Source organism: Calidris pugnax, unplaced genomic scaffold, assembly GCF_001431845.1.
Source record: "Calidris pugnax isolate Ruff unplaced genomic scaffold, ASM143184v1 scaffold4, whole genome shotgun sequence".
Classification (NCBI taxonomy): domain Eukaryota; kingdom Metazoa; phylum Chordata; class Aves; order Charadriiformes; family Scolopacidae; genus Calidris; species Calidris pugnax.
The window spans coordinates 2,993,332-3,002,918 of NW_015090781.1; the positions used below are offsets into that span (position 1 = coordinate 2,993,332).

The 9,587-nt window shown below is 55.1% G+C and overlaps 1 protein-coding gene across 1 annotated transcript; it reads right to left on the bottom strand.

The window, feature by feature from the left end:
• Positions 1 to 2,553: 2,553 nt before the first annotated feature.
• Positions 2,554 to 9,369, bottom strand: TLX1 (T-cell leukemia homeobox 1). Its single transcript, XM_014957891.1, has 3 exons — positions 8,889 to 9,369; positions 6,992 to 7,193; positions 2,554 to 2,776 (listed from the first exon to the last, which is right to left on the bottom strand). Exons 1-3 carry the CDS (start codon positions 9,367 to 9,369, stop codon positions 2,554 to 2,556), a joined length of 906 nt encoding a protein of 301 aa, XP_014813377.1.
• Positions 9,370 to 9,587: the final 218 nt, after the last annotated feature.

Sequence of the window (9,587 nt, forward strand, 5' to 3'; positions counted from 1 at the left end):
AAGGAGTCAGCCCTAACCCTGGTATTATCTTTGTAGTTAAAGTTGAGCCCCTATTAATTAGCTTAATCAACTCCTAAAAATCTGCCTGGGGTATGAAACAGAACGCAAACAAAAGACTTCTGTGAAATTTATCTGGGGAAAAAATACAAGGTATTTTATTTTAGCAGTTTTCAGGGAATATCTTTTAAACGTATCACAAAAAAATGTGTGCTTTCTGTATTTATTTCCCTGATGGGGTTTTTTTTGGTGGTGTTTTTTTGGGGGGAGGGGGTGGGTGATCAGGTTTTTCTCTTTCCTGGCTTCTCCGTCGCTGCAGTTGTTTCTCTGTGTCCTCTCGAGTGTTGGGCTGCAGGACAGGAAAATCCCGCAGCACCATGAATTTCCATAAAAATCCCCCAAAAATGGCTTTAGGCTGAAGCAGGCTATACATAGGCTTCCCCAACAAGCTCCCAGCACCCCTGCACCCCGAGGACCCCGCTTCCCGGAGCACCATCACCCACCAGCTACCAAAAACTCGGGGTATTTTGTCACACACATCCCACGGGACATCCTGGCTCCTCGGGGGTCCCTGCCAGCACCTCGTGGCTGGGCTCCCTCTTCCATCCTCTCCTCCAACATCCTTTACCAGGCAATTCCTGGCTCTGGAAGAAACACCAGGCTGAAGGCAACGCAGCTTTCCTGGCCCTACGGCTGGGAATCTCCCCCAAGGAAGCCCATGGGTGTTTTCCTACCAGTTTGATTTTCCTCGGAAAAAGGCTTGCCCAGCTGGGGACAATGTCCCTGAGCAACGCTGAGCATGAACGGAAAACAGGATCCTGAGAATAATTCCCTGTAAGGTGGTCTCTACAATGTTCCTTTGTAAATTTCTTTATATCCAAACACTGCTTTATATAATAAAGTTTCAGACACTAATATCTCTAGACTCCCCCAGCCCAGGTGAGACCCCGCTCCAAGGTCTTAATTGAAGAAATTATTCAACACGTGATTAAGGTGAAGCCCCTGCACAATTCCTGCCACCCCCAGAAAGCCTTCCGTGGAAGCAGATGCTAAATGCACTGCTGGGTCGAAGCCTGAAAACATTTACAAAGATTAAAATATAGCAAATTAACCTCTGGATCTTCCAAAGCAAAGTGGACCTGAGCGAAGCCAAACGGAAACACTAACTCTATTTTTATTTCAAACAAATGGGGGGAGGCTTCAGCATTAGCTGTGACACGCTGTCTCCTCTCAGGGAACTAATAGACGGGGAAGAGCAAGGCTTTAAATGATTTATTCAGTACCCTGGAGATTTTTCTTTTTATTTTCTTTTTCGTTTCCACATAAATTACACAAGCACTTTATAAAATGAATACACATAAAACACCTTATAAGTGCATAACTTAAAAAAAAAAAACAAAACCCAAATGAATGAATGCCTTTAAAAATCTCACTGAAAATAGGTTTTCTGATTGCTCGTTTGTACTAGCTGCTTAAATTGGCAGTGCTGTCTTAGATTATAAGTAACTGAAAAATATATACTGTATATATATATATCTATATATTCCTGGCATTTGCTATAAGAAGTGCTTTGTTTAATTGTGTCTCATTCCCTCAGTACAATTAAAGAAACAACTAAGTGAAACGGTCGAGAGTGAAATCGATTTTTCGCCATCAGGAATCGCCTTCTAAAGGGAAACGGGTAAAATAAAACATTGGACAACATTTTGCAAATGATATGGAAATAACCCACAGCAAGGAACCCGCATTACCCCCGCCAACTGCCACCAAGGTCTTCTCGTTATTAAAACACACGCTGATGGGCACGGAGTCCGTGGCAGCCGGGGGACAGTTTGGGCTCTTCATACAATTGAGATATCATATTTACCGTCCTCAGGAGTCTGTCAGATCCTTCTCTTACAAACCCCCCCCCCGCCTTCTCCTCGCAAGAAAAAATTAATGAAAAAGGGGAGGAGAGCTGGCGAGGTGAGATCCGAAGGGTTCCCATCTGGCACAAGAAGAAATTTCCTCCTCCATTTGTTGCGTCCCCGAACGTCTCCGGCGCCGACGGCCCGAGGAGGCTCACGGCAGAGACGAGCTTTCCAGGGAACCTCCTCCTTTTGTTTCAAGCCACCAGTCCAAAGTATCCACATATATATATACACATTTTTTTAATATATATATATATATATGGAGATATATATAGGGGTGACCCCATGATTTCCACTGCCACCAGCAGGATCTGAAGGAAGTTTTCTCTCCGACGGCCGTGTCTGTCAGGGTTGGGTTTTTTTTTGTCTGCCAGCACGTCAGCAAGTTCACCGTCTGCTCCGGAGACTTTCAAGAGAACAAAAGGGCTGGGGTTGGAGGTGGGGGAAGGCGAGACACCACCGCTGGTCCAGCAACCCCACCGCTGGGGAGAGTTTTTGGGGTGGTTCCCCTTCCTTTTTGGTCCTCATGGAGGGTTTCCCCAGTTGGGCACGTGGCTGGAGGACCGTGGGGTGCCAGTCTTCCCCAGGGACAAAGAGGGATGGCCACGTGTTCCACCAGGGACAGCCCCACCGGTGGGTACCAGCCTCATTCGCAAGCGGAGGCGACGGTGGTGACGCTGGTGATCTTGGTGGAGTCGTCGGACCAAGGCTGGAGGTTCTGGAGGGCGAAGAGAGAGGAGTTGTGGACGCAGATGGGGTCGGCTTGGATGGGCTGGTTGATGGTTTTTTGGAAGGCCTCCTGCTGCAGCTGCATGAGGATGCGGTTCGCTTGCTGCCGCTCGGCCTCCCGCTCCTCCGCCGTCTGCCTCCTGGGAGAGAGGGAGCCGTTAGGGGGGGGGTCTGGGGGAGCAAAGGAGGGGCATCTCTGGAGAGAAAAATGATGTTCTGGGTGCTCAGGGCTGGGTGGGATTGGAAAAGAGCGTGCCCGGCCACTGCATGGTCCCATATTCCCTGCCCAAACCGCCATTAAGTTCCATAAACTTGGGGGCTGGGGTTGTCTGATCTTACTGGTCCCAGCAAAAATGGCTCCAATCAAAGAGATTTGGGAGCAGCCCACAGCTCTGGGGTCTTTTTTATTTTTTCCCATCCACAGGAAAAATCCAAGCAGAGGCAGGACACACAAGGAGGGGCACGACAGGGCTGCAAAAGGTGTGATTCCCTGCAAACGTGCCTCCTGAAAACAAGCACACAAGGTCCCAGCGAGGAGCAGGAGTGAGGTGAGACATCATCAACTGGCAACACCACCAGCTGGGAGATGGGCAACGTCCCACCAGGGATGCCACGTCCCCCCAGGCACCCTCCACCCAGCCATGCCATCTCCTCCACCAGGCTGTGGTGGCCACCTGACACGAGTTCTGGATGAAGGTGACAACGTGCCCCAGGGCAGGCAGGACACACAAAAAAAAAAAAAAATCAGCAAAATATCAGCTAAACACTAGAAACATGTTTTTAGCAGCGAGAAGAATCAAAGCCCAAAATAAACTGTCTGGGCAGGGTGGAGGAGGACATTTTTAAGAACAGGTTGGACACGTGTCTGTCTGGAATGACACCGGCAGAGCTGCTCCTGCCAAGGGGAGATTAGGGGGCCTGCAGGGGTCTTCTCCAGCACCGGTAGGGTCCCAGCTCCGGGCTCTCTGGGAGGAGGGGATGGGAGATGTAAAAATGTCCTGAACACACTTAAATTCACACTGAAAATCCCCATCCCCACGCCTTGCTCGGACGGCGGGTCAGTCTGGAGGCTGCAGCCCGTGGTCACCTCTGCTTTTACTGGTGACCATCATCTGGCACCTTCAGCCACGCTGCTGGGAAAGCCTGGGGGCAGCTCCCAGTGCCCGTGCCAGGATGATCCCCCAAAGCACCCCCTCCCTCGCCCACAGGGATGCTCCCCCGGCAGCTTCAGCGCATCAGTGAGGGGAAACGGCAGCTTTTTAATTTAGCAGCTCAGGGGGATGTGAGACGTCTCATCTCCTTTGGCCGCAACGGGATTGGAAGCAGCAGCTCCGAGCTCCGCAGCAACATCTCGGAGCACAGGGTGGGGGGGGTCCCTGGCTCCCCACGGGCCTCCAGGGCACCTGGGGGGGAGCAGGGAGCTTGGGGCTCAGTCCCTGCTCTAATCACTGTGTCAACATCTCCCGTCAGACATCCCGGGGAGAGGGGGCTCGGAGCAGCCCCCACCAGCCCTCCCCAGGCAGCCCCAGGAGCGGCTCCGACTCCGCTTCCATGAATATTTAATGACTCCCTGCACAATGAAGAGATGCTCCGGGAGGAGGGAGGGAGGGATGGAGGGAGCCCCACATCCCCCACGGTCAAGAGCACCCGGCTCCCAAACACCTCCCTGGTCCCAGCAACTTGGCTCATTCATGTCACTTTGGGATTTGCAGGGTTAAATCTGCCTGAAAAGAACTAAACCTCAGGCCGTGTCTAAATCAGAGTCCAAATCCGGGAGGGGGATCACACACCCACCTCACTCCAGCAGAGAGACACTCCATCAAGGGGTAGAAGCCAGACTTTCCCCAGATCTTGCCTTTATTTAAGGAGTTAAATCCCTCCAAGGGCTCAAAGTAACTCTCCTCCTGGATATTCCCCGCTGCCCGGCTCACCCCGCGCCCGGGATCAGCTCCTTCCAACACCCAGTACTCCCAGTTTGCAGCCCACCACCGCTGCACTGGGACCTGGGGCACCCCATCACCACCACAACGTGCACAGATGCCACCAAGAGTCCCTCTGTCTCAGGCTGGTGGGGATTCTCCAATGTCTAATACTACGGCTGAGGGTGGGCTGCAGCCTTTCCCTTAGGCAGAACCCGGATTGTTTCTCTTTACCCAGCCTTTTTTTTATTTTGTTTTTTTTTGGTGGAACACAAGAATAGGTTTGTATCCTCCGCTCCTCTGCCAGGAGGGGCTGAGCTCAGCCAAGAGAGGCAGAGAGTACTGACAGACAGAGGGAGAGCCAGCCAAGCCACGTTTGCCTCACTTCCTTAGGAAGCCAGGTTAGAAGACATCGCTGACCCCGTCTCGCAAAGCCACGCAGGACTGTCCCTCCTCCAGGACCTCCTCCTGCCCAACTCCAGCTGGAGACTTCCTGACACCTGGGGAGAGCTGCTCTTCCGTGGGCTCTTTAGTGAAGGATTTGCTGTGGGGGGGACTCACCCACACCCTGAAGAGCTCCTTGTCCCCTATTTCTTATCCGACTTCTGCGTGTCCCGGCAAGCGCTGTCCCGTTCAGCCTCGGGGAGACACCACGGAAGCCCCTGAAGAAGCTACTGCCCGTCTGTGCCCAGGGCTCAGCACCCAGTGACACCCTCCGTCACCGAATCACAGAATCTTTTAGGTTGGAACGGACCTTAAAGACCATCTTGTCCAACCCTCAACCTCATTTCGACAAAAAGAAACACCCCCACAACAAACAAAAAGCACCACCATCACTAAACCCCATCTCCCAGCTCCTTGCCCAGGTCCCACCATGCCGGGTGCCCATCCCCAGCCCGGGGGGGCAGAGCAGGGACACCTTCCAGGACCCCCAGGAGGAGAGAAGAAGGAGAAGCAGGGTCATCCAGGACCCTCCGTGTGAGCTCAGCCTCCTGTTCCCCTCCTGCCCGGCTTCACCGGCACGGCCGGCAGGAGATGGGAAGGGGAAAAAAAAAGGAAACAAACAAAAAAAGAAAAAAAAAAGAAAAAAAAAAAAAAAAAAAAAAAAAAAAAAAAAAAAAAAAAAAAAAAAGGCATTTTGGCAAAAAGGTGCCGTCATCCCCGCGGGGGTGAAAATTTGCACGTTGTTCCGGGCCCAATATCCCGGCAGCCCTGGGTGCAGGATCCGGCCTGGGCCGTGCACCCACGGGTCCATCCCCGGCTCCTGCCCCCCCCCGCACCCGGGGAAAGAGCTCCCGGTGACACTGACGACACACGTGCGTGCATCCGTGTTACATACGTGCACACCGACGCACACGCAGACCCAGTGTGCTCATAGAGCACACACGGGGAATGCACGCTGCCTCCCTGCACACACATCCACACACAGACGCCTGGTTTGCACGCACACCCACACACACGCTCACACACCGGCAGGCACGCGGGCACGCGGCCTTCACACACAAGCGCTCACGTGCACTGGGGATGTGCACACGCACGCCCCGCTGGCACACGCACCCACAAGTGCACACAAACTCACACAGCCCGCAGACGTGCACGTGTGCAGGCATGCACACACGTGGCCTACACACACAAAACACACGCACGTTTGTATCTACAGGCATTCCATGCACACACACTCACACGCATGTGTACACACACTCACACACACATACACACACGTTCCCATGCATATGTACACATACACACACGTGTAACATTCCCATGCGTGCATAAACACACGTGTGTACACACTCACTCCCATGTGTGCATACACACATTCATACCCACGTGTACACACACATTCCCATGCATACACACACACACGTGTATACACACATTCCCATGCATACACACACTCACACACACATGTACACACTCATTCCCGTGTGAGTACACATTCACACACGTGTACACACACATGCTCATCCATGTGCACACTCATTCCCATGCATCCATACACACAAGTGTATACACCATGTGTGCATACACACACATTCCTGTGTGTGTACACACACTCCCACACATGTGCACACACATTCACACACGAATACACACTCATTCCCATGCACGTGTACACATTCACACACACATACACGTGTGACCCTCACACACACGTTGTGACCCCCCCACACACGTTGTGACACCCCACACACACACCCCTGTGGCCCCCCCACACACCTGTGACCCCCCACACACACGTGTGACCCCCGACACACACACACCTGTGACCCCACACACACGTGTGACACCCCACACCCACACACTCACAGTGCTCACCCCCCACGCACAACCACCCATGCCCCCCGCAGAACCGGTGCCAGCTGCTCCTACCCCCCCAGGGCTCCCCCAGCCCCTGTCCCCCCGGGGGTCCACCGAGCCCCCCCAGCCCCTCACCTCCACTTGGTGCGTCGGTTTTGGAACCAGGTCTTCACCTGGGCGTCCGTCATCTTGAGGGCCTTGGCCAGGGCTGCTCGCTCGGCCGACGCCAGGTACTTCTGCCGGTGGAAGCGTTTCTCCAGCTCGCAGATCTGGAGGCGGGTGAAGGAGGTGCGGGGCTTCTTCTTCTTGGGGGGGGTGCGGTTCTGGTAGGGGTGACCTATACGGCGTGTGACAGTGAAGGGTGAGAGGGCCACTGGGGGGGACACGGGAGGACGGGGGGGGGGACGGGATGAGAGGCAAAGAAGCAGCGACACATCAGTAGAGGGGCTCCGGCTCACCGGGGGGGTGTTGGGCTGGGGATAACCCCCCCCCTCCCTCCCCCCGGTGCTGCGAAGCCGCCGCTTTCCCCGACGACACCCCGACGGCCCCGGGGCTGCGGGGACGCGGCGGGTCCCGGCGGCGGGGGAAGGCGGCCCCTCGCCCGGTGAAATGCCCCGGGGGCAGGTCGGTAACGGCAGCGGGTCCCGGCGGCGGCTCCGCGCTTCGTGCCAACGGGATTCGCTCTCATTTCGTTTGGGCCAAACAGCGGGATCCGCCGGCGTTTCGTAAAATAACTTCCCGGGTTGGAAACGGGAGTTGAGATTCGTTTTTATTTTATTTTTAATTCTTTTTTTTTTTTTTTTTACTTTTTTTAAAATTTCCCTCCACGAAAAAAAAATAAAAAAATCGGGAAAACTCGCCGCCGTGTCTCTAACCGGGAAGGGGCTCCGGGAAAAATCAGCCCGGTGCCCACCGGGGGAACGGCCCGTTCCTTCCCCCGCGGCCCCGCCCGAGCCAAGCGCCACCGGGGCCAAAATTAAACGTGAACTTGTAAAAATCGGGCCTGGGTTTGCGCCGCCGCGGAGAAAGAGAGGGGCCGGGGCAGGCGCTGCAGGAATGGGGGGCTAATTTTTTTCCCCGTTGCATTTTTTTCGCTTTTTTTGGCGTTTTTATTTTTTTTCTTTTTATCTTTTCGTTGTTCCGAGTTTTTTTCGCTTTGTTAGAGCCCCAAAAACGAACCCCAGATCCACCTGGAAACGGCGGCGGGTCGGGAAAGCGGCTCTAACCCCGGCTCGGTTCGGCTCGGGGCTGCAAAAAAAATCCCTTTTTGCGGGGAAAAGGCTCAATCGAAACCCGCAGAGAAAAAACCAGCCCGGTTACGGGACGCACGGGAAAAACAGCCGTAGGAGCGGCCGGCAACGGGCCGGCCTTCCCGGGCGGGCGAGGGCCGGGGCTACCGGGGCTCCCTTTCCCGTCGGGCCGGGCCGTGGCTCCCAAATAACCATTTATTTTTAAAGGAAAAATTTCCCCGGATGTCGGGGAAGGGCGGCGGGGAGCGGGCGGCCGTGGCCGGAGTTTGCGGGAGGTGCGGGGATTTTGCCGCCGTCCCGTTTTGTCCCTTTCCCGGGAAAAAAAAACAAAAAACAAAAAACAAAAACAAACAAAACAAATCAAAACAAAACGAAACGAAATAAAACAAAACAAACCAGAACTAAACAAAAACAAAACAAAACCAACCAAAACAAAAGTCAACCAAAAAAAAAAAACCAACAAAAAAAATAATAAAAAAGATCTACACACCCCCAACATAAACCAAAGGGGGGAAAAATCAATCAAACAAAACCAAACCAAATAAAACAAGCCCAACGCATTTAGGGGGGACTGACTGCGCCTGGTTTTCCGCCCCTTCTTGCTCTTGGCCTCCTCCGGGACTCACTTCCCGGGGCGATCCGGGCCGTTCTCGCCACCCGGGGCCGGATCCCGCTTTCCCCCGGCGGGTACCGGGAGCCGCTCCGAGGCCGTGCGGCGGGGCCGGGAGAAGGGAGGAAAAGGATTTTTGGGAAGGGGAGGACATCCCGGTGGCCCCACTCACCTGTGAACCTGTCTTTTGTGTATCGCCTGTTGCTCTCCATCCAGGGGAAGGTGAGCCCCGTGAGACTGTTCATGCCGTTCACGGCCGGGACGGCGGCGGAGAGGGGTTGGTGGACTCCGCCGGTTACCGGGCGGTGGGCCGGGACGCGGATCACCCCCCCGGCCGAGCTCAAGGTGTTGCCGTTCATGCTCACCGCCATGTTCACGTTGTAGGAGCCGGGCAGGCCGCCCATGCTGCAGGAGGTACCGGTGTAAGCACCGGCCGCCCCGCCGCCGCCGCCGCCGTTCGCCCCGTAACCACCCGTGACCGTGTTATAGGCGCTGCCCACGATGCAGCCCAAGCCGTAATCCGCCGTGTCCTGAAGCCGCGGGTGGGAAACCATACAACTGCCCGGCTCCGAGGTGTTGAGGATCTGGTCGATGCCGAAACTGATGGGTTCGGCTTGGCCTTGGTGCAGGTGGTGAGCCCCGAGGTGCTCCATCCCGGGGAGATCCAACACCCCTCCGGGGGGACACCGGCACCGGAGACCTCCGCCCCCGGGCAAAGCAACCCCCCTCCCCCCCAATCCTCTCCCCCCGAAACACCGCAAAGGAGCCGCGCAACAACCGGGACGCTCCGCTTTTACACCCCGAGTCCCATCACCCGGCAGTCGCCCACCCCAGGACACGCCAGCGGAGCCACGCACGGCGGGGACACGCC

Excerpts from the sequence above, each read along its gene's own strand:
- TLX1 (XM_014957891.1), bottom strand. The coding sequence starts at position 9,369 with ATGGAGCACCTCGGGGCTCACCACCTGCACCAAGGCCAAGCCGAACCC. Across the intron at positions 7,194-8,888 it reads CACAAAAGACAGGTTCACAG|GTCACCCCTACCAGAACCGC; the intron begins GTGAGTGGGGCC and ends CACGCCGTATAG. Across the intron at positions 2,777-6,991 it reads AACCGACGCACCAAGTGGAG|GAGGCAGACGGCGGAGGAGC; the intron begins GTGAGGGGCTGG and ends CCTCTCTCCCAG.